Source organism: Megalobrama amblycephala, linkage group LG7 (genome assembly GCF_018812025.1).
Source record: "Megalobrama amblycephala isolate DHTTF-2021 linkage group LG7, ASM1881202v1, whole genome shotgun sequence".
Lineage (NCBI taxonomy): Eukaryota > Metazoa > Chordata > Actinopteri > Cypriniformes > Xenocyprididae > Megalobrama > Megalobrama amblycephala.
The window spans coordinates 55413109-55438883 of record NC_063050.1 but is presented as its reverse complement, the minus strand read 5'-3'; the positions used below and the strand labels follow the sequence as shown (position 1 = coordinate 55438883).

Below are 25775 nucleotides of genomic sequence, written 5' to 3'. Positions count from 1 at the left end.
TGGTTTCTGGAAGTATTCCTGGGCCCATTTAGTAAAGTCATTGACACAATCGTGCCAATGAGTGAAGCAGTGTCGTCTGAGGGCCCGAAGACCACGGGCATCCAATAAAGGTCTTCGGCCTTGTCTAGTTTCTCTGAATCTTTTGATGATGTTATGCGTTGTAGATGATGAGATTTGCAAAGCCTTTGCAATTTGACATTGAGGAACATTGTTTTTAAAGTATTCCACAATCTTTTTGTGCACTCTTTCACAGCTCTGCCCATCTTTACTTCTGAGTAATCATATTACAGACCTGATATTAATTAACTTAATTAGTTGCTAGATGTTCTCCCAGCTTTCTTTCTTTTTCAGCCATTTCTTGCCCCCGTGCCAACTTTTTTGAGACCTGTAGCAGGCTTCAAATTTGAAATGAGCTCATTTAGTGGATAAAAGTGTAAAATTTCCATGTAGTTGGGATGTGGATTCCCTCACTGAAGCTTGTGACATCCTTGACAAAGCAGCACATGTGCCGGCTTTAAGACTGATCTGGGGTTTGTGGGGAACCGAGGAGGCCACCATAGCTTGTTTCCTTGTGTCCTTACCACTGGGCGCCCACAAGCACATCAGAAACTTACCCAACAGATGCTGCGACAGGAAAAAGCGCTGACCACACTCAGGCAAAGACGCAGGTGGAGAGACAGGTTTAGAAAAAGAAAGAAAGTGGAGAAAGTGCTACTTCCTCTTAAGCATTTGCCCTCGGGCTGCTAATGTCAAAGGCCGTTGATGACAGCGAACAGTCAACCATTGTCCTCTCGCATCCAGCACAGTCACCCCTAAACATCTCAGCAGTCAGTCAGTTCATTTGTGTCTATAAAGTATCAGACAAACCGTTCGTCAAGGAGCGATTAGCGCTCTCAGTTACAGTCTTCAAAGGAACAAAGAGGCTCCTGTCAAGAGCCATGTTGCAATCAATGGCAACACCCTCCTATCCACTCTCTGGCTCTGCCTCACCCGGCCTGCTCATGCTTTATGGGACACTGATCAATATTTCTAGGCTGTCGCTGCCAGTTGCATTGAGGAGTGTATCAGTGCACCCCGCGCATGGATCTACACCCCGACAGATTCAGTATTGACTGATCCGGTGAAGGTGAGGCCTTGTACATTCACACAAACATACGGCACAGCTCAGGTCACATGAAGTCAACGTGAAATGCATTTTACTCATGCAACTTGGCGTATTTCAGAATTAAACAAACAAACAAACAAACAAACAAAGTATATTCAATGAGGAAAAAGTGATCTGATCTCTATGAAATTAATTAACTGCATAATGTTCAATATTGTTTAAAGAAATAGCGAAAACACATTACAAAAATGTAAATAAAAAATGAGTAAATAAAATAAATAAATAAAATTATGAAATAAAAATAAATAACAATACTAAATAAATAAAATAAAATGAAAAATAATAAATTAATAAAATAACATAAAAGGAAATAAAAAATAAAATAAAATACATGAAATGCATTTTACTCATGCAACCTAATGTATTTCAGAATAAAAAAAAGATCTGACCTCTATGAAATTAATTATCTGCAGCATAATGTTCAATATTGTTTAAAGAAATAGCAAAAACACATTACAAAAAGTAAATTAATAAAATAAAAACCAAATAAATAAATAAAAAATAACAATAAAATAAAAATAAATAATAAAAATAATAAAAATAATAAAATAAAAATAAATAAAAAGTAAAATAATAAAAATAAAATAAAAATAAATAATGATAAAAAATAATGATAAAAACTAAACTAATAAATAATTTTTTTAAAAATATTTAAAAATAAAATAAAATTAAAAAATGAAATGAAATGACTACTGGCTACAGTATAATGTTCCAAGCATCAAATTACATATTCATTCAAAAAAATGCTTATTTTGCCACATCAGAGGAAATTTTTCTGAAAAAGTGTCAGGCTATAGAATATTAAATTCATGGCATTCTCATAGGTTTTATAAAATTAACTAATAATCATTAACTCTATCACATTTTTGTAATTTCCACATGCTGATGTCGTACCAATATTTGTGCATCTGTGTAGGGCGGGGCATGATTTAGTACATTAGGAATTGATTGGATGGTGACAAGTGGGCGTTACATTTCAGAATGGAGACAGGAGGATGGAAAAAGGATTTGTGATGTCAGGCAAAAGCAAAGAAATCAAGATGTAAAATTCATAAAATAATACAAAAACTTTTTTTTGTTAGGAATAAAGATGATCCTATAAAGTAATACATTACTGTATTATATTGAGCACGATTCATCAGTACATATTTTTCTATCTGATTTTTTATTTTTTTTAATAAAAATGTAAATTAATAAATCAAAGTTACAATTTAAATCACCATATTTCTAGTTGATTAAATTAATAAAATATTATTGTAATGTATTCTAGTTTCAATTTATTTAAATTTTATTTTAAATTGTGTTTTCACTTTTAAAATGAAATTACAGGAAATTTGAAAGTTCACAGTAAACGCTTTTGATTTCATATGCAGGCAGTAAAAGAAACTAAGAGGAGATATTGAGAAGTCTAAACGGGAACTAACTCTTTCCATAGTTTCCCATCGACCTCGTCAAATTAAAGCAAATTAAACCTCTAGACCACTTCGACTGGATCTAAATGGGCAGCGCTGGTGCGAAACTGCAGTTTAACCAGCAGAGCCATGTTACAACCAGTATGAAAGTGTCCAGAATGGGATCTTACAATATGTGTCTGATCCTGGTCTACGCCGTTTTTTTTCAGGAGGAAGGAGATTGGAAAAAGAAATGAAAATAAAAGGAAATGAAGAGGCTTTATTAGAGATCCTCTTCCTGTGCTGCGGATGTTGTGCGGAGCGGCGCAGAGAGCAGATCAAACGGGGCGGCGGGACTCTCAGATCCTGGGCCAGTTTGCCACATGGTCCCAGGATCCCCGGGGCGTGGGCGGGGTCAAGGAGGAGGAGGGGGAGGGGCCTCTAGTCTGTAATTCACTCCCATAGATTACAGAGATTGTGAGGGCAGCTTGGGATCGCACAGACAATCTGCATTACTGTCTGAAGGCTACCGGAAAGAAAAGTCACAAAGGTCATTTATTTATTCGACACAGAAATGAGACTAAATGGAGAACGAATGGAAACTTTTTCGGAAGACTCCTGCTCCTGAGGAATCACATGAGATGAGATCTCAAAAACGTCTCAAACTGTGCTCATATTTGCAAGGATACCAATGTCTGCGATCAAACGATGTCTCAGATTTCAAAAATGAACTTTTCTCTTCAATTCTTCCATTAGAAAATGATTTAAAATGTAAAAAGAAATAGCGAAAACACTACAAAAAAGTAAATAAAATAAGAAAAATTAATAAATAAATTTAAAAAATACAAAAATAATTTTGTATATATATATATATATATATATATATATATATATATATATATATATATATATATATATAAAAACAAAATACAATAAAAAAATAAAACAATAAAATTAAATAAAATACAAATAACATGTTATTTTAAAACATAAATATATTTTAAAATAACAAAAATACAATATAATAAAACATAAAAATAAGAAATAAATAAATAAATAAATAAGTAAAATAACAATAAAAAATAAAAATATATTTAAAAAATAACAAAAATACAAAACAATAAAATAAAAAGTGAAATAAAAAATAAATAAATAAAATAAAATAAAATCAGCTACAGTAAAAAAAAAGTACAGAATATTGAATTTATGGCATTTTCATAGGTTTTATTGTATTTCTCAAAAAATAAAATTAATTAAAAATGATTAACTATCACATTTCCACATGCTGATGTACCAATATCTGTGTATCCAAACGTAAAAAAAAAAAAAAAGGAAAAAAAAAAAAAAAAAAGAAAGTGTAAAACACACAAATGCATAAATACTAGATCTTTTCTTCTACAGGGGAAATAAATAAACAAGTACATAATTCATTTACTTCAGTTATTAAGAGTTGTTTTCAGACAGTATATCTTGAACTAAGTTTTAATGAGGTTTGTTTTAAATGAGATCATTTTGTTTCTGTGCATTCATCACTTTTTGTAGTCATTTATCTCTTTTGGCTCTTTACACTGTCCTTTTTCTTGTATTCCTTACAGTCTATAAACACACCACAACACACACAGAGAGTTCATGCAAGTCCATTTCCGCGTGTAAGTATTAGCGCTAAACGGAGCGAGACACGGTGGCTAGACATGACTACGGCTTTCTTCTGTGGCCAGACGGCGACCAGAGGAGAGTCTCTCCGGCTGTGCTGTATCACTGATGCTGTGACTAAACATAGACAACTGCTCGCTGTTCACTGCCATCTCCTCTGACTAAGCATAGCTCACCATGTACACACACACACACACGGGCGCCTGGACGACTGTGCTGGAAACAGGTGATGCTAACTGTGCCCAGGACGCTAGCCAAGAGCCGCTGAGTCACACGGACATAATTACTGCAGCAGACGCGGATCGTAAAGTTTGTGGATCGCATTCTTGCAGCACCACACGCAGACGGACGCATGTGTGCTTTAAAAGGAGACGCGCAAGATGGAACTATTTGTGTATGTATGATTAGAGCGAGTCATTCGTCTGACAAACTGATTTCATTGGTGCAGGAGAAAGATGTAGATGCGAGAGAATATGTAAATAAATATGATAAAGGTCAAAGATGGACATGATAACAGTCAAATAGTGTCGAGGAATCTACTGTACAGGCCAAAAAAGATGGGGCAGAAACATGACTGAATATGTAAATTAGCTCTCTATTCTTCTTCTTCAAAAATTACCGTAGTATTATGTTTTGAATATGTTACAATACACAAAGAACCACTGATAACAGAGAAAACAGAGATATCACAAGGATGACTATGAAGTAAATGTATCTGAACAGAATATTAAACAAATTCACACATAGCTGCTGTTGACGAGTTTATGAGAGGATTGAGCGCACAGCGGCACAGACGCGCGAGCACGTCCCTTCTTTACAGACATCACTGGAAACCAAAACTGCAGCATGGTAAATGTCCAAACACCATAGCAGCACTATGGTAATTGTCCTAAAAACATGGTAGCACCATTGTAAATTTCCAAAAACAAAAGTTGCACCATGATAAATGTCCAAAAAACAAAGTTGCACCATGGTAAATGTCCAAAAACCAGGGTACCACCATGGTAAATGTCTTAAAAAGATGGTAGCACCATTGTAAATTTCCAAAAACCATAGTAGCACAAAGGCAAATGTCCAGAAACAAAAGTTGCACCATGGCAAATGTCCAAAAACCATAGTAGCACCATGGTAAATGTCCAAAAACCATAGAAACACCATGGTAAATGTCCAAAAACCAGGGTACTACCATGGTAAATGTCCAAAAAACATAGTAGCACCATGGTAAATGTCTTAAAAACATGGTAGCACCACTGTAAATTTCCAAAAACAAAAGTTGCACCATGGTAAATGTCCAAAAACCAGGGTACCACCATGGTAAATGTCTTAAAAACATGGTAGCACCATTGTAAATTTCCAAAAACCATAGTAGCACAAAGGCAAATGTCCAGAAACAAAAGTTGCACCATGGCAAATGTCCAAAAACCATAGTAGTACCATGGTAAATGTCCAAAAAACAAAGTTGAACCATGGCAAATGACCAAAAACCATAGAAACACCATGGTAAATGTCCAAAAACCAGGGTACTACCATGGTAAATGTCTTAAAAACATGGTAGCACCATTGTAAATTTCCAAAAACAAAAGTTGCACCATGGTAAATGTCCAAAAACCAGGGTACCACCATGGTAAATGTCCAAAAACCTTAGTAGAACCATGGTAAATGTCTTAAAACAAAAGTTGCACCATGACAAATGTCCAAAAACCATAGTAGCACCATGGTATATTTTCAAAAACCATCTCTAATAACCATAGTAGTACCATGGTACATCTCTAATAACCATAGTAGAACCATGGTAAGTGTCCAAAAACATAGTAGTGCAGTGTTACATGTCCAAAAACCACAGTAGCACATGGTAAATGTCCAAAAAACATTGTGGAACCATGATACATATAAAAGTACCATAGTACAGCCATCTGACACCATCATTGTACCATAGTACCGCCACATGTTTTGTAAAGGTTGGTTCTGCAGTTCTTTTAATATTTAGACTTAATATTGCGAGCGTGAAAACACTGAATAACAGCTTCCTGTGAAGCTGATACTGCAGAGGAAGGAAGCTGCAGCTGTAAGGGCACCGTTAGGAACTCTCAGCCTGTCTAACTGAAAGGGTCTTTGTGACATCTCATGACACACTCACACACACACGCACACACACACACACACACTGGCCTAATAACTGATGCTGCAAAGGATGTACCATCAGGAAGTGCACCCCCATTCAATGACTGGCCTGTCAATCATTTAACAGAAAAAGAGAAGTGTGTATGCGAACTCTCCATCGTTTCAGAATCAGTGTGAATGTTGTTGTTTGCATGAACTTTAACCACTGGAATGAGTTTTGTGGTCTTTCTTATTTGAGTAATGAATAGTATTGAGAACAACTAGCCTTACAATCAGACTTACGAAAGCTTATCATCAACCATGAATGACTGTTCAGAGATTGCTCTTTCATACCTCCACTGATTTAAGTAAAAGTCCCCATTTAATCTAGGAGAAACAGCGGAGATATTAAAGGGATTTCATTGGTGATTTTTCATTCAGATGGGACCTGTGCTGAGATGGTGACTAATGTTTTAAAAACAGACATGCACTGATCAAATCAATTCTAAGTTAACTTTATTTTGGCCTGCAATGCATGTATCCAATCCCAGAATGCCAGAATGCATTGGCACAAGGTCAGTTAAAAAAAAAAAAAAAAAAAAAAAAAAAATCCCCAATTGCAGACTAAATAAAGAAATATCAAATATAAAAAATAAATAACCAACCAATTAAAAATCAAACTAATTAAAGATAGACTATTGTTCCAAGTATTTGTGTTTGAATACTTTTTAAAATTTGTCATCAATCGGGATATGCCCAAATACCACAGTACCATGGTAAATGTCCAAAAACCAAAATTGCACCATGGTAAATGTCCAAAAACCAAAACTGCACCATGGTAAATGTCCAAAAACCAAAATTGCACCATGGTAAATGTCCAAAAAACAAAACTGCACCATGGTAAATGTCCAAAAACCAAAATTGCACCATGGTAAATGTCCAAAAAACAAAACTGCACCATGGTAAATGTCCAAACACCATAGTAGCACCATGGTAAATGTCCAAAAACCATATCAGTACCATGAAAATTGTCCAAAAACCAAAATTGCACCATGGAAAATGTCCAAAAACCAAAATCACACAATGGTAAATGTCCAAAAACCATAGCAGTACCATGGTAAATGTCCAAAAACCATAGTAGCACCAAGGTAAATGTCCAAAAACCAAAACTGCACCATGGTAAATGTTCAAAAACCAAAATCACACAATGGTAAATGTCCAAAAACCATAGCAGTACCATGGTAAATGTCCAAAAACCATAGTAGCACCAAGGTAAATGTCCAAAAACCAAAACTGCACCATGGTAAATGTTCAAAAACCATAGTAGCACCATGGTAAATGTACAAAAATCAAACTCACACCATGGTAAATGTCCAAAAACCAAAGTCACACCATGGTAAATGTCCAAAAACCAAAGTCACACCATGGTAAATGTCCAAAAACCATAATAGCACCATGGTAAATGTCCAAAAAAACAAAGTTGAACCATGGTAAATGACCAAAAATCAAACTCACACCATGGTAAATGTCTAAAAACCAAAGTCACACCATGGTAAATGTCCAAAAAAACTAAGTTGAACCATGGTAAATGACCAAAAATCAAAGTCACACCATGGTAAATGTCCAAAAACCAAAGTCACACCATGGTAAATGTCCAAAAACCATAGTAGCACCATGGTAAATGTCCAAAAAAACAAAGTTGAACCATGGTAAATGACCAAAAATCAAAGTCACACCATGGTAAATGTCCAAAAACCATAGTAGGACCATGGTAAATTTCGAAAAAAACAAAACTGCACCATGGTACATCTACAAAAACCATAGTAGCACCATGGTAAATGTCCAAAAAAACAAAGTTGAACCATGGTAAATGACCAAAAATCAAACTCACACCATGGTAAATGTCCAAAGATCAAACTCACACCATGGTAAATGTCCAAAAACCAAAGTCACACCATGGTAAATGTCCAAAAACCAAAGTCACACCATGGTAAATGTCCAAAAACCATAGTAGCACCATGGTAAATGTCCAAAAAAACAAAGTTGAACCATGGTAAATGACCAAAAATCAAAGTCACACCATGGTAAATGTCCAAAAACCATAGTAGGACCATGGTAAATTTCGAAAAAAACAAAACTGCACCATGGTACATCTACAAAAACCATAGTAGCACCATGGTAAATGTCCAAAAAAACAAAGTTGAACCATGGTAAATGACCAAAAATCAAACTCACACCATGGTAAATGTCCAAAGATCAAACTCACACCATGGTAAATGTCCAAAAAACAAAGTTGAACCATGGTAAATGACCAAAAATCAAACTCACACCATGGTAAATGTCCAAAGATCAAACTCACACCATGGTAAATGTCCAAAAAACAAAGTTGAACCATGGTAAATGACCAAAAATCAAACTCACACCATGGTAAATGTCCAAAGATCAAACTCACACCATGGTAAATGTCCAAAAACCAAAGTCACACCATGGTAAATGTCCAAAAATCAAACTCACACCATGGTAAATGTCCAAAAACCATAGTAGGACCATGGTAAATTTCGAAAAAACAAAACTGCACCATGGTACATCTACAAAAACCATAGTAGCATCATGGTAAATGTCCAAAAACAAGACTAAATAAATATCAAATATAAATACAGTTCATTCAATACCTATCAATTAAAAACCAAACTAATTAAAAACAGACTATTTTACCGAGTATTTGTGTTTGAATACTTTTTAAAGTTTGTCATCAGTTTTGAACACTGACTTTGACAAATGCTTGTTTGTAAGTTTTTAAAAGCTAAATGTGTTGTCAATGTAGAATGTTCCACTAAAACTGTTACATTTTAGTTAGGATGCTAGTTAGTATGCAGCTGCCTACGTGGGCAGTAGACAGTCCCTGACTAATGTAGTTCTGTTTTTACTCCTGCATGCATGTTTCTACATGACTATGTTTGCCTGAATGAGATCTTTGGTTAGGCTACTTTGCATGTGGGTACGGAAGTGCGGCTAGTCAGGTAGCCACAGTCACCGCTGCGTTACCACAGACAGCCTTCTGTTATTGATTCCACAAGCATACAAATGTTCAACAAAGAAACTTTATTAACACCCACACATGCAAATCCTGGGACCTTTCTAATGAAATGAACATTTGCTTGATGTAAACAGTGTTGTGAGTAACTAACTAAAAGTAGCGATGCTAGTAACTTAACCACAGTTTATAGTGTAGTGTGAAACAAACTGTTTTTCACATTGCACATTTGCATTCAGGTGAACAGCGATGAGTACAATTTAAACATGCTCTCCTAAAATTATTTATTTTACATGGATATATTTTTTAATCGGACAGTTCATTATAATTGAGCAGGTACATAAAAAATACAACAATTCATTTAATTTCTCTTATGTCTGAACCTGTTAATTTAATTGTACTGTCTGAATGAAAATTTTCAATTCAATTAACGAGTTAATAAATAAATAAATAAATAAATAGTTTATTTTTGAACATGTTGATTTAATTGGACTGTCTGAATGTAAATATTCAGTTCAATTAACAGGATAAAGTTTAAATAAATAAACACTGAACCTGGTAATTAAATTAAACGGTCTGTGTGAAAATATTCAGTTTAATTAAATTAACAGGTTGAAAAAACTGAGCCTGTTAATTTAACAGAAGTGGGTAAAAATATTTAGTTTAGTTGAATTAACTTGTTCAAAAAAAATAAAAATAAAATAAAATAAAATAAAATAAAATAAAATAAAATAAAATACCTGTTAATTAAATTGAACTGTCTGGGTGAAAATATTGTATTTATATTTTATTAGTTTAATTAAATTAACATGTTCAAATAAATAAATAAATAAATAAATAAATAAATAAATAAATAAATAAATAAATAAATAAATAAAAAAATAAAATAAAATAAAATAAAATAAAATAAAATAAAATAAAATAAAATAAAATAAAATAAAATCTATTAATTAAATTGAACTGTCTGGGTGAAAATATTTTATTTATATTTTATTAGTTTAATTAAATTAACAGGTTTAAATAAATAAATAAATAAATAAATAAATAAATAAATAAATATTGGGCCTGTTAATTTAATTGAACTGGGTGAAAATATTTAGTTTAATTAAATTAACAGGATAAAAGGAATGAATGAAAGAATGAATGAATAAATAAATAAGAGTTTTTATGAGTATCTTGTGTTGGTAAACAAGTGTATCTTGACTAGTTCAACTACTTTCAGTCATGATCAGCTCATATCTTGAGAAGATGTGAAGCAGCTTCACTAACACTGGATATTAAACCCACATGATGAGGATTTTTGCAGTTCAGAGTTGCACTACGGTTTTGCACATATCCTGTGCACACGAAACAGACGGAGAGAGAGGGACGCGCTCCTCGCGCACCTTGCAAAAGCGGCTTCTTCCTGTCAGAGCCTTGAACTGAGCCTTATTCCGCTTTCTCAAACGACACGCAGGCCTTTAGGTGTTAAAACAGAGACTCCGGCTCACAGCGATACGGTTATTTTCAACAACACATCTCCCTTGTAGCGAGAAGCTGTCGGCTGACAGGAAAAGTGGGTGAGGGGAAGGCAATAATGAAGGAGAACTGAAGAACTCAGAGCTCCCGACCTCTTATCTGCACCAACAAAACCTCTCTGTGGTTTCTGAACATTCACACTGAAGCCGAGGAGCTGCTTTCTTTTCCCTTCACATGTGTGATATGAAACGCTTGGGCCCTCTCATATTATCAGACACGTGTTTGGGCTCCAAAAGTGATTTTCATCATGACGGCTGCGATTCAACATGAAGCTGGAGCAGATCGATGGCTGACCAATCAGCAGTTGATTTAATACGATGTGGTCAGCGAATCAATGTCTGCCCTCAGAATAATTATTGAAATGAAACTGGTGTGTGTTCACACCAAAACAAACCTCCCTGGAGAAATAGACTTCAAACCGCCACAGTCGGACTTTTTTAATTAATGTTAAAAATTGCAAGATATTACGACAAGCTTGTTTTCATCTGCAGCAGTGAAACAAACATTACTCTCGCTATACAGACACTGACTGATCATTTTCAGCTTATAGTCTAAGTTTCATCTGTAATGTGCCCAGTTTATTGAGGAAAAAATGACCAATGTGTCTTTAAATGCCATTTTCGGACAGATTCTCTTCCAATAAACATCAACCAAACTTTGCAATATTTCTTTGCGGCTTGTATTAACAAATTAATTTTAAATCATTTTTAAATAATTAAATAACTATATATTTAATAAAAAAAAAAAAAAATAATGAAAAATAAAATGGAAAAGTTTTATTTAAAAAAATAAAAAAAACATTTTTGTTTACTATATTCATAATTTGTCAACAACACTGATGCAAATGCAAATTAGCAGGTCATTAATGATGAAATATCTCATTTGCATATTGTCTTGGGGGCTATCATGGCCTAATATTAAAGAAAATATCTACTAAACAAAAATAGTAACTTTTATCAAAATATTTAATAAATAAAAATAATATATTTTATTTAATGAATAATAAAATGGAAATATTTTTAACTTATTTTTTTACTATATTCACTAAATACAAACAAACAAATATTTTGTTTACTATATTCACAATTTTTTTAACAACATTGATGCAAATGCAAATGAGCACATAATTAATAATGAAATGTCTAATTTGGGGTAATATTATCATAGTCTAATAATAATTAAATAATTAGATTTTTAATAAATACATTTTAATATTTATTAAAATATTAATGGAAATATTTTTATTTAAACCATTTTTTTAATTTTTTTTATTTTGATTACTTTATTAACAATTTTTCAACAACATTGATGCAAATGCAAAATTAGCACATAATTAATGGAGAAAAAATGTCTTGGAGATAATATTATCATGGCCTAATAATATTAAGGAAAATCTGTAAAAAAATTAAAAATAAATAAATAATAAAAAAAAATAATAATAATTTAAAAATAGATATTTAATAAAAAAATATTTAATGAAAAATAAAATGGAAATATTTTTATTTAAAACATTAAAAAAAAACATATTTTTTCACAATTTGTCAACAACATTGCAAATACAAATTAGCACATCATTAATGATGAAATATCTCATTTGCATATTATGTCCTGGTGGTAATATTATCATCGCCTAAAGAAAAAAGAAAAAAGAAAAGAAAAATATCTGTAGTAAACAAAAATAGTAACTTTTATCAAAATATTTAATAACTAAATAAAACTATTTAATGAATACATATTTAATAAATAAATATTTAATATATTTTTAATGAAAAATAAAATTGAAATATTTTTATATATATATATATATATATATATATATATATATATATATATATATATATATATATTTATAATAAAAAATAGATTTTTTTTTGTTTACTATATTCACAATTTTTCAACATTTCCCAAAAACGGAAAATCAGAAAATTAATAAAAAACAGTGACACAGTTCTGTCAGCAATTTCCTTCACCTGTCTCAAACATGAGCACAAGCTTCAGGCCTGTTCTGACCACCAGCTCAGTCCCTCCACCGGTTTTAACCATCTTTATCTCCTTTCCTGGAGCTGCGCATCGGTGACGCCACTCAATACATTCCCATCGTGGTTGTGTCCGACGCTGGGCTCAATAGCGACCTGCCTGCCTGCCTGTCTCCCAGACACTGGGCTCAATATTACCAGGGCCAAACTCTCCCAGCAGCTGCTCCATGTAAAGAGAGCAGGGTTAGAAAATCCATTTCAGCAGAGCGACACACTGGGGGCAGCGAGGACGGAAACTCAATATAAGCCAATGGCCAGCGAGACGACTCCTCACGCAAGTTATTGAGACATCAGCATTTCATATCGGATCAGTGCGCTTTAATACGTATCAGGTATTATAGAGAGTCAGAATCTCCAAAAAAGGCCTTTGGGAAGGTGCTGGGAAAGATGCACTTGTAAAATATGGTAAGTGGTAAAGCATCTAATTTATGGTCGGTGACCACATTCCCATAACTCTAACGTGGCCATCGTTCCCATCCACACCTAGTTCCGCTAAACTCTTGAAAGGCACCCCAACGGGACAAATGGGAGCAGGAATTTATGACCCTATGCAAGTCCCTCTCTGAATCTGCATGGACCAGGCCGAGCGGCTTCCTTCTCAGGTGCCTGTGGATGTAGATAAACAGAATCAGCGGTGGCCAGGCGTGAAGTCGCTGGGACGCGAAGCTCCGTCTGCAGGTCCACAGCGCAGCGACGAGCCTCCAGAACCACCATAAATCCATCTGTGTCGACACTGGGACCCACAGGAGGACAAAAACAACCTTGTAAAACTTTCCGCTACAGTTAAACACACAAGAGTTATATGGAAAGAAATGGTGTCCAACATGCCAGACAGCATGGGAGAAGGAAACGGCTTCATTTTGGAGATATTCTCAGCATTTTTTCTTTCGTCATCAGCCTTCACACACGTGCCACAGCCTGCTATAGTTCAGCATACAAACTGCATGCAGAAAGATGGCTTCAGTCACCAATGCACATTAAAGGCCAATTCACACTGCATAGACAAACGCCAACAAACAAGTGCCCCAACAGACACCAACAAACACTGATTGAACATGTTCAGTTGGGTGAGAACAAACCTGTGCAGTGTGAATTGGCCTTAAGGTGCATCATTCTATAATTTCTACTCTATTAAAGTAGAAATGCATTGGTTACCAAAGGAAGGCACAAAATGTCTTTGAAATATTAACCAAAATGCAATAACTTGCTCTGCCTCTATAGGCCCGTTCACACCAAGAATGATAACTATAAAGTTAACGATAAAGATATAGTTCTAAAAATCGTTCTAAATATAAAAGAATAGCACTGTCCACACCACAGCTATAACGATAACTATTTTTCCAGCTGTTGAACGATAAAACACTGACAGCCAATCAGAATCCATTCTAATTTAAGGGCTCACACATTTAAAATGGCGGACGATACTGTGGAGAAGTTAATTGCAGAGGTCTAGACAAAATTCATCGCTGTTTGACAAGTCAAACCCTCTTTTCAAGAATACCATTATGTCAGGTTAGCAAACACATTAAAATGACCTCAGGTATAAAGCGATAGTTTCGACAACATTGTTTTGCTTCCTTTGAAGTTGCAGTGAAAAAGACTAGCCGTTGTTTTTATTCCACTATATTGACTTCATCAGCTAAATTCACTGCTAGATTAGATCGATTACACTAGCTATTCACTCGAAACATAGCATGCTGAGGACATCTGCTGGTTAAAGCCGTGTAAATGCAACAAGAACAGCAAAAACATGTTATGAACACTTTGAAACAGACCGTTAACGTTCGTTGCTGTGGACGCAAATATAGTTACCTTTATAGTTATTGTTCTTGGTGTGAACGGGCATTAACACCGTGTCTACACCGGACGCAACCATTGTTGCTCACGTCGCAACAGCTAAAAGCTGTCTACACTGGACACGACAAATCACACACTGCAAAGCAATGTGTCAGTGCATCATAAATAGAACGAGGCAGTAGTTTACTGTCGGAGATAGTAGTGTAGACAGCATCACTGATTATAATGGGTTCTATTGTCTTTTTGTCGCATCGTGCCGCTCACGTCCGGTGTAGACAAGGTGTAAGGCTGTGTGTCCACCAAAGCATTTTTTTCCAGTGGCTAGCGTACTTTTCCAATTGTTTTCAATGGGAGTGCCATGTTTTTTTAAACGCCAGGAGCGTAACAAGACGTTTTATTACCGGTCGCCTTGAGTTGAAGAATGTTTAACTTTGAGTAAAACGCTGCACTCATCACTGTCACTTTTTAGCCAACATCGACCACCTGTCACAATATTCATGCTGTACAACGACATCAACAAGCAGAGAACGAAACAAAATGGATGAGAATTAATATTGCTGGTCTCCGAACATACATAGCAAGTACTCGACATTTTTAGTCTGAAACTAATTATCTGCGAAATCAGTTACAAGTAACAGTGCCGCGGATATTCCATATTATAGCAATAAAGCGTCTCAACTGAAGTGTCTCTTCCTGCTGACGTAAACTAGACCAAGCACCGAAGAAAACAATATTTTTTCAAGTTGCAAATAAAACAGATTAATGGAGTACAGTTTACAAGAAAATAGTTTTTCAGTCTTTCTACTTCACATTTAATCCAATGTGTTACTTGCCGCTTCTTTGTAATTATTTGCAAAATTTACTAGCAATTTCAAAGTCAATTTTCTATCCTACATTTTTTTTTTTTTTTTCAGTGTGCAGACTATTGGAGAAATAAAAAAGTACTAAATAAAAGTAGTGATAATACTACCAACTCCAAGTAATGGTACTATTCAAAAAATAAATAAATAAATAAATAGTTCATCAAATACTGTTCTGATTGCAAAAATATAAATGATATAACACGTAATAATACTGGCTGTGTTAAATAGCGTCAATGTGGTTAACTACTTTTGTTAGTAGCTTTTAGCATAAATATTGTTTTTTAAAGGGTAACTGGATTGAAGCTTCAAATTCACCTACTTTAAAGTGCCCCTCCTATAATCATTAACTGTATCCCTTAAAATCCATCTTTAATCACCAGAATGACAAAAAAAATTCTTCATGTTTTAAAATAGCTTGAATGTAACTCTACACCCTTGCTTTAATCAGTATAAGGAGATTCATGAATATGCTAATTAGCCCCGCCTCCGCTCACTCACACAAGCTCAGAGATCCACTCGGTCAACTTACTGAGGGAAACGCTTAGGGGCGTAACTACAGGTGGTGCAGCAGGGCTCGTGCGTCAGGTTCAAATGAAATGCGCTCGTTTGAGATTCACAATCACACGTCGTTCACGCTCTACCGCTTACTGTCGACCATTTTGTATCGGAGCATGTGAGCAAAGTTGCGCTCAGTATTTCGCTCTATGCCGTCTTTCCTGTAGCTCAGTGGTTAGAGCATGGCACTAGGTTCGATCCCAGGGATTGCACATACTCAAATACAAATGTATAGTATAATGCAATGCAAGTCACTTTGGATAAAAGCGTCTGCCAAATGCATAAATGTAAATGTAAATGTAAATGTATGCCAATTGCGCACGGGCCAAGCAAACTCTCCAGTTATGTACTGATCACACTCACGGGTAAAACGATGTTCGTTCAAATCCCGCTCCGAAATGAAATTTCAATGTACTGTACTATGTGTTGTAGCCTTTGTTGATACTTAAGGCATTGTTAGGGACGTTTACCATTTGCATAGATAGCCTCAGCACATTACCGTATATGAATAGCGTGCTCTGAGCATGAGTGTGATCACATTGACAATTACCTGAGGCAGGAGAAACTGTGCATGTTTTTAATTTCATACAGATTACATTGCAGGGGAATATATGTTTAAAACGTGCATTGTTTTATTTAAAAATAGATATTTCAAGCTTTCTTTAGATGTATGTTTCATGTTTGTGTGATAATTATTTGCTGAGTTTCAGTTCATTATTGTAATGCATTTCAGAAAGATTCTTGCAGAGACGGCTGAAAGCGCACCCTGTTTATTTTCTTTATTTTACAAAGCACAAGGTTTTGTTGTTATTATGAGTGTAAATAAAAGCAGACCACTTATAGTTTATAATTATGTATTGCACTTATCTGTATGGCCAAAAACGACGGAGTATTTTAAGTTGTTTCCGCTGTCATGAGGAAAAAATCCATCAGAACGCGCCGGCGCGTTCGTCGGCCAGAGGGTCAAAGAAAACATAGCCTATTTAGTTTCATATTTATGTTTAAATATTAGCCTATAATATTAATTTTTAATTTCATCTATGTTTATTATGAAAAGTGAACAGCATGAGTAAGATGATGCATCATAAGATGCGCAATATGTTGGCAGACATGGAGTGGGTCAGACCACTTCATTAGCCTAAGTTTTGTTTTGTAGAAAGCCTTTCTTTAAAGTAAATTTCATTTTATATAAATTAATTTTAATTTTAATCAATGTTTCATCAACCAAATGCCTGGATCTAATAAATATGGATTCTACGATAGATGGATTATGATTGGCTGTCAGTGTTTTTATTGTTAATCAGTGATCCCAACGATATTGTTTCTCTGTTTTGCTATCGTTATAGTTGTGGACGCAATTTTCTTATATTTAGAATGATTTAGTTATACTAGAACGATTTAGTAGAACTAGTTATCGTTGGTGTGAACGAGCCTTAAGAGTTTCAAAGCAGCTTCCCTAACACATGATGTCAAGCCAGAATGTCAAATGTCAAACTTCACTTATATTTATATATAAAAAAAGGAACTTTCTTTGAGAATTGCAAGTGCATACATGAATAGCGATGCAGATAGAGAGGGTGTGTGTACACTAGATTTACACACAAACGATCTGATAAACTGATACCACAGAGAGATACGAGGTAAATCCTCACATGCGTCTGTCAGTTTGTGCAATGCTAGTAGACTGGCAGATGAAAAAGGCCACAAACATGCAAACCCTGCCCGCATACAGTATGCGACTCCATGTGCATTCTTACATATGTTGGCATGTTCTTCAGCTTTGTATTTGGATAGCTTTTCCTTGATAAAAGGAAATGCAAATGGGCTGTATGCAACAAACATTCTCATTTGATATATAAATGTATATGCAAATGAGCATGGGCAAACATGACTGTTGATACACGTGCACAAAGACACGATGACAATGTGGCAATGTTCAAACAGCTCCGTCCAGCTGAGATAATCAGGGAAACGTACGTGTGCAGCAGGGTATGTAGTGTGCAAAAGCAGAAATTTGATTTTTATTTAGTGTTTATATAGCTATTATTGGACAGTTGATGTTATAGCAAGGAAAAATACTAAAAATACAATGCAAGATGTGTCCAAAATAAGTCAAGACGGGGAAGAACTTGTTACATTTAAGCAGAGTTTAAATGTATTTTTGCCAAGCCACATTCTACAGCTCCAATCAAGAGAAAGAAATCAAATGCAATGAAATGCATTCACTAATTGGCTAAAATAACTGGCATCACATTTTAAAACATCAGCGTGCATGAGTTGCACATATAGACATCTTGTGCTCAGAAACCCTGCGTTATTAGAAGAATAAAGGTTGGTTATTTATATTCATGTGGCCTTTGCCTCATTTTTGAGATGTTACATCGAAGCTGTTCACATGTGCTCAAGAAGAAACATGCATCGGGTGCGACTGATAAACTTCCTGTGTTAACTGAAAGTGCTCGCACGCATGTATACGCATGTATGCATGAGAAAGAGAGAGTCAGGAAACTGAAGATGCATCTGAGGGAAAAAAAAAACAAGCAGACCTCATAACCTCATTAACATCACCTTTAGAAATGATCCCACGGCAGGATCTAGAATAAAAATGTCTGTTTTAAATGCTGTTTTAAAACACTAAAAGAGTTATTTTATTATACTATTTTATACAGAAAGACATTATTTTATTTTACTATTTTTAATTTAATTTAATGTAATATTTAATGCACTATTTAAAGTAAAATGTAATTTAATTTAATTTTTGCTCCTGCACAAATTTAATTTAATTTAATGAAATATTTAATGTTTTTTTGCTATTATTGATGCTATTATTTAATATGTAAATAAAGCAAAATTTAATTTAATTTAATTTAATTTTTTGCTCCTGCACAACTTTTCAATTTGGAGTGAACTTGATAAACCAATTTTAATTACCTGACAAACTGACATGCAAACAAGCTGAAATGAGAATTTCTCAAGAAAGCAACTGAGAAAAAAAAAGAACCGCATAACCTCATTAACATCACCTTTATAAATGATCCCATGGCAGGATCTATATTAAAAATGAGCATTTTCAATGCACATTTTAAAACACTAAAACAGTTAGAAGTGACTTTGCCTTAAAGAGCCAATTAACCCAGCAAAACATCCAGTATCTGTATGATGATCCACATCAGACATCAGAGCAGCTAAATGAGTCAGTTTAACCATACTAGGGTAATTTCCACTCACCCTTAACCCACAGTCATTTCAGTACGAGAAAGAAACTAAAGCATCATCTTTGGGCCTCAGCTGTGAACTCACACACCCACAGACATCAAAAACAGCACTTTAGAAGCACTACAGGAGGGAAAATCCAGAGCTGTAAGGACAGACTTCGTAGTTTCTCTCCGTTTGTGTCATAGAAATAATATTAAAAAACAGAACTGAGATTTAAGAGTGGGCTTCTTTCTCATGGAATGAAGCAGCTCTAAATTTGTTAACACTAATTATTTTATTTTATTTATTTATTATTCAATTTTATTTTAGTTTAGTTTTATTTTATTTTTTGTCATTCAATGTTATTTTTTTAAATTGTATTTATTTTATTTTATTTTTATCTATTTCTTATTTAATTTAATTTTACTATTTTTACTTAAATTTAAATGTAATATTTAATGCAATATTTATAATAAAATAAAATAAAATAAAATAAAATAAAATAAAATAAAATAATTTTTATGGAACCATGCAGAACTTTCAGTTAGGATTAAACTTAAGAAAAATGCTTAATTTAATTTAATTTTACTATTTTTACTTAAATTTAAATGTAATATTTAATGCAATATTTATAGTAAAATAAAATAAAATAAAATAAAATAAAATAAAATAAAATAAAATAAAATAAAATAAAATAAAATAATTTTCACGGAACCATGCAGAAATTTCAGTTAGGATTAAACTTAAGCAAAATGCTCAAATGCTTAAAAGCTACAAGGATTATTTGTGCATAAAAGGTGAAGCATTTTTAAAACAGCATCATATAACAAGAATTTCTCAAGAAAGAAGTAAAAGTCCCAATGCATATCTTTAACGCAGGTTCTACTTCAATTCAGTCTTGTTGTATTCACTGGTTTATCTTATTTTACATGCTTTTCCTGTATCTCAATCATCAAGTCATCAAACTCTACCCCAGCACACTTTTCCTACAAAGTCAAAATCGGCTCGCAACTGAAGCTTTCTGACTCAAAGAAACGACTTTCCAGACATCAACTTCATTAATCTATTGAGGGTTCAGCATTCAATACGGCCTTTTAAACTATTAAAGCAACATGTGCAAGGATTGTCACAATATATCAACAACTAAGACTCAAAGAGTCAACAACTAGAAAAGTTTTTAAAAAGTTAGTTTCACTGTGCAAGACTTGCCATAAATAAACAACAAACTCAAGTTGGCACAATGCAAGAAGCGAAAAGTTTTCAAACTAATATTGCAGATACAGCTCTCGTTCTCCAGCTGGAAAACGTCTAAAAAAGCCACGTTGGAGTCCAGCATGCAGTGGCTGGTTGAATGAGGTTAACCAGTGAAGTACTCAGTAACCCACAGACCTGTGGTTTTCAGATTCAGCCACAAGATTTCAGTACTCCACTGACACTGCAAACCAGCTCCTCGACGTTGTCATTTTGCGCAAACGTCGGCATCGATGCGGAGATAAGAGCTTGCACGAAAGAAGAAAAAAAAAAAAACGCACCCTCGATACTCACCCCGGGTGAAGCATGACTGGTAGGACGGGAAGCTTTCGAAGATGCTGTTGGAGGCCATCGCGAGCGGCGGCTGCTCCTCGTCTTCGTCCGAATCCAAGGCTTCCAATTTGATCTGCTCCCGAATTTTGAAGGGCTCCCGGTTTTGCCCTGCAAAGAGCAAAAAAACTCCCGTGACGACATGCAAGAGGTTTCGCTCGAACGCCACCCCCTAATCCCCGAACCCCGACATGCAGTACACACCCACACCCGGGAACCCATGGTCACCCTGTGCCGGTCCGGCGAGTCGGTTCTGTCCTGGGATTCTGTGCATGGCTCACAGACACGGGAGATTGCGATCGGCGGTCAGCCTGTGGTTGACTGATGCTTACCCTTGTGCAAAAGAGCAGGAGCGCAAACGTGTCGCTGTGGTTTTTTCCGGCGATTCACACGCTGACATCAACACGTATTCTCCCTCCCCCTTCTCGCTCTTCAGTCCCTCTCGTCTATCTTTATCTCGCAGTTCTCTAGTGCCTAGAGAGCCGTGACCGGTCGCAGACTTGGTTTGTGGTTGTGGCGGCCCACAGAAAGCGTCTCCCTTAGACAGACAACAAGTTTAACCGTTCCCCACCATTGAAAAAAAAGCATCCAAGTGTCATTGGGCCGTTTAGGTCACATGCTCCGGAGAATTTCATTTCTGCAGAGGGTTTGTTCTGCGTTATCTGGCGTTTGGGCCGGCCTATCAAACCTCCACCTGTTCGCATTTGCTTGAAAAGGAGGAAATAGATGAGGTCTGTTTCAATTGTAAGAGCGTGCGAGCTCAACGGAGGGGGGTTGAGTAGGTGAGAACGCTGAAAGCATGTGTGTGTGTGTGTCAGAGTTTGTGTACGAGAGCAAGGCGAGTCACGCTGCATAAGTTAAAGCATGCAAATCCATCTTCAGCAGAGGACACAATTAGTCCTGTGTCTCAGACGCCATAAAGGCGCTGCAGATCGCCAAAATTTACATGATGCCTTTCGTATCGGCTTCATCTGCTGATTCTGCAAGACAGAAAATAAAATACAGTGTAAAAAATTACTTTCATGATTTGTAATAACATTTTTTCTTTTGTCAAATCAACTTATCAACTTGTCAAACCACAGTTCAGATAACATAATATTTTGAGTTTCTGTTGATTAAACCAGTCGCCTTCATTGTATTAACTCATATTTTAATTTCAATGAACTCAAAATTTTAAGGCAACCAGGTAACTTACTTTTTTTTTTAAGTTAAACCAACAATTCTTTTTTATAGTGAGACAATAGACTTGCACATTGTGACCACTTGTTTGATCTACAAAATGTTCAGTATCCTACACTCTAAAAAATGCTGGGTTACAAACAAACCAAGTTGGGTTGAAAATGGACAAACCCAGTGATTGGGTTGTTTTAACCCAGCGGTTGGGTTAAAAGTTGGGTTGGAAATAGACAAACCCAGCGACTGGGCTGTTTTAACCCAGCGGTTGGGTTAAAAGTTGGGTTGAAAATAAACAAACTCAGCAATTAGGCTTTTTTAACCCAGCGGTTGGGTTAAAAGTTGGGTTGGAAATAGACAAACTCAGCAATTAGGCTTTTTTAACCCAGCGGTTGGGTTAAAAGTTGGGTTGAAAATAAACAAACTCAGCAATTAGGCTTTTTTAACCCAGCGGTTGGGTTAAAAGTTGGGTTGAAAATAAACAAACTCAGCAATTAGACTTTTTTAACCCAGCGGTTGGGTTAAAAGTTGGGTTGAAAATAAACAAACTCAGCAATTAGACTTTTTTAACCCAGTGGTTGGGTTAAAAGTTGGGTTGGAAATAGACAAACCCAGCGGTTGGGTTAAAAGTTGGGATGGAAATATACAAATCCAGCGACTGGGCTGTTTTAACCCAGCGGTTGGGTTAAAAGTTGGGATGGAAATATACAAACCCAGCGACTGGGCTGTTTTAACCCAGCGTTTGGGTTAAAAGTTGGGATGGAAATATACAAATCCAGCGACTGGGCTGTTTTAACCCAGCGGTTGGGTTGAAAATAAACAAACTCAGCAATTAGGCTTTTTTAACCCAGCGGTTGGGTTAAAAGTTGGGTTGGAAATAGACAAACCCAGCGGTTGGGTTAAAAGTTGGGATGGAAATATACAAATCCAGCGATTGGGTTTTAACCCAGTGGCTGGGTTAAAAGTTGGGTTGAAAATAGACAAACTCAGCAATTAGACTTTTTTAACCCAGTGGTTGGGTTAAAAGTTGGGTTGGAAATAGACAAACCCAGCGGTTGGGTTAAAAGTTGGGATGGAAATATACAAATCCAGCGACTGGGCTGTTTTAACCCAGCGGTTGGGTTAAAAGTTGGGTTGAAAATAAACAAACTCAGCAATTAGACTTTTTTAACCCAGTGGTTGGGTTAAAAGTTGGGTTGGAAATAGACAAACCCAGCGGTTGGGTTAAAAGTTGGGATGGAAATATACAAATCCAGCGACTGGGCTGTTTTAACCCAGCGGTTGGGTTAAAAGTTGGGATGGAAATATACAAACCCAGCGACTGGGCTGTTTTAACCCAGCGTTTGGGTTAAAAGTTGGGATGGAAATATACAAATCCAGCGACTGGGCTGTTTTAACCCAGCGGTTGGGTTGAAAATAAACAAACTCAGCAATTAGGCTTTTTTAACCCAGCGGTTGGGTTAAAAGTTGGGTTGGAAATAGACAAACCCAGCGGTTGGGTTAAAAGTTGGGATGGAAATATACAAATCCAGCGATTGGGCTGTTTTAACCCAGTGGCTGGGTTAAAAGTTGGGTTGAAAATAGACAAACTCAGCAATTGGGCTGTTTTAACCCAGCGGCTAGGTTGAATATTTACCCAACCTGCTGGGTAGTTTTATTTAACTCAACGATTGTTTAAAAATTACTGTATTGCTTGCTTTGTGTTCATTTTAGGCCAGCCATATAGTTATTTTTTAAATAATAGTTGGGTTAAATAAAACTGCCCAGCATGTTGGGCAAACATTTAACCCAACCACTGGGTCAAAACAACCCAATCACAGGGTTTTTCCATTTTCAACCCAACTTGGGTTGTTTTTAACCCAGCATTTTTTAGAATGTATCAGAATTATGTATAAAATTTTCACATACTGTATACAGTAGAAAAGAAATTTAAGCCACTATAAATGTAACTACATTAGAAAACAAAATATTCTAAGAAAATAAAGTGTTGTTTCCTTGCATATGTTGCTTCGTTTGATGATTTTGTTCAATGTAATGACATTCATATATTTGTAAGTGTCCAAATAATTTTAAGCACATCTGACATTCAATTGCAATGAAAATTAAATGGCATATTTGATGATGGAGAGCCAACAAGTTATTTGAAAGTGAACTGCAAAAAACATTTCTATGCATTATCTTCATTATGCATTTTACATGTTACATATGATTTCAAACTGTTGATTCTGCAAGACAAACAGAAAAAGAAATCCAGTGCATTTACTGACAATAAACCCTCATTATGGTCTAAAAACAATATCTAGTCAGAAATATTTACAAAGATAACACATATACAGTGAGATAAGAAGGCATTTAAGCCACACTTAAAATACATAAATGTCATTGGATTAAAAAACAAAATAAAAGTGAAATTCTGAGAAAATATCAAGTGTCACTTCTGTCACATATTTTGATGTCTCTTTACCTGCTTCAAACCATAGACCTCATTACGTGTTTTGCACGTTGCATGGCGCCTTTCCTATCTTTTTAATCTGTTGATTCTGCCTGAGACACGATATAAGAGTGTTTACCAACAATAAACTCTCATAATATCCAAATTTCACTTTTATCATCTGACATGCAAACACATTTAATGCTATGAGTAAAATATTTCCCAAAATGATTGCATTACCTGGATCAAATCATACGTCATTATGTGTTTTGCATGACGGGCGTCAACATAATTGCAGGCCTCGTTACCGTCTCACCTGCCCTTAATGAAGGCATTGCATTACACGTCCATGCGGGTCATGATATCGCACAAGACTCTTGCCCATCATGCAGCTGATTAGGAGGTTTCATTCTGTCAAAAAAACACCATGCTCACATGACGCAGAAACGCCCCCTTGCAGCCCCTCAAGCGCCTATTATATCGTAGCCACACACCTGCGTCCACCTCCAGCTTAGACGGCCTCAAATTGGCACATGTACACCTGCACCACGCCTCCAGCACATGCCAAACACACCCACACCTGTGTCCTCGCCGTCCTCTCAACCGTTTGGACGGGAGGTTTGGGAGTGGTGGGCGGAGTGCTTTAGGTGGTATCGGCGTGTGCGACCAGCTGCTCTCCCTCCCGACCCGGAGTCAGATTTCAGCCCAGCATGCAGACACACTTCTACAGACGTCAGTGTTGTAGAATGCCTGTTTGATTGTGCTGAAACAGTTGAGTTTCATTTTGAATTTCAAATTTTGGTTTCAAAAACAGGCTGCAGTGTCAGTGATTGGTGCATGTGCCACTTGCATTGATATTTTGTTATATAATGCAATGGCAAAAACTTTACAGACAGATTAACTAAGTTCTGTGTTTCCAGACTTAGAACCAATGTGCTGGTCTGAAGATCATATGACATCAAAGGGTTAGTTCGCCCCAAAATGTTTGTCATTAATTACTCACCCTCATGTCGTGCCAGACCCATAATAATAAAAAAAGAAGATATTTTTGATGAAATCCGATGGTTTAGCGAGGCTTCCATTGACAGCAAGTTTCATTGCCCAGAAAGCAACTAAAGACATCGTTAAAACAGTCATGTGACTGCAGTGGTTCAACCTTAATGTTATAAAGCAACAAGAATACATTTTGTACATTTTGTTTCGAAAACACTTATGACGTAACGAATCCTCGTTTACTGAAATCACGTGACTTTGGCAGTTTGATACACGCTCCGAACTGATTC

The 25775-nt window shown here is 35.6% G+C and overlaps 1 protein-coding gene across 1 annotated transcript in view; it reads right to left on the bottom strand.

Annotated features, from left to right (window-relative positions):
- Positions 1-25775, bottom strand: part of runx1 (RUNX family transcription factor 1) — a 151735-nt gene that overhangs the window by 44075 nt on the left and 81885 nt on the right. The window contains 5 exon segments of the mRNA XM_048198166.1: positions 20853-20999; positions 21093-21868; positions 24526-24605; positions 24733-24903; positions 24987-25255. Of these exon segments, the coding sequence (XP_048054123.1) occupies positions 20853-20999; positions 21093-21162 (217 nt within the window). The 5' untranslated portion in view covers positions 21163-21868; positions 24526-24605; positions 24733-24903; positions 24987-25255.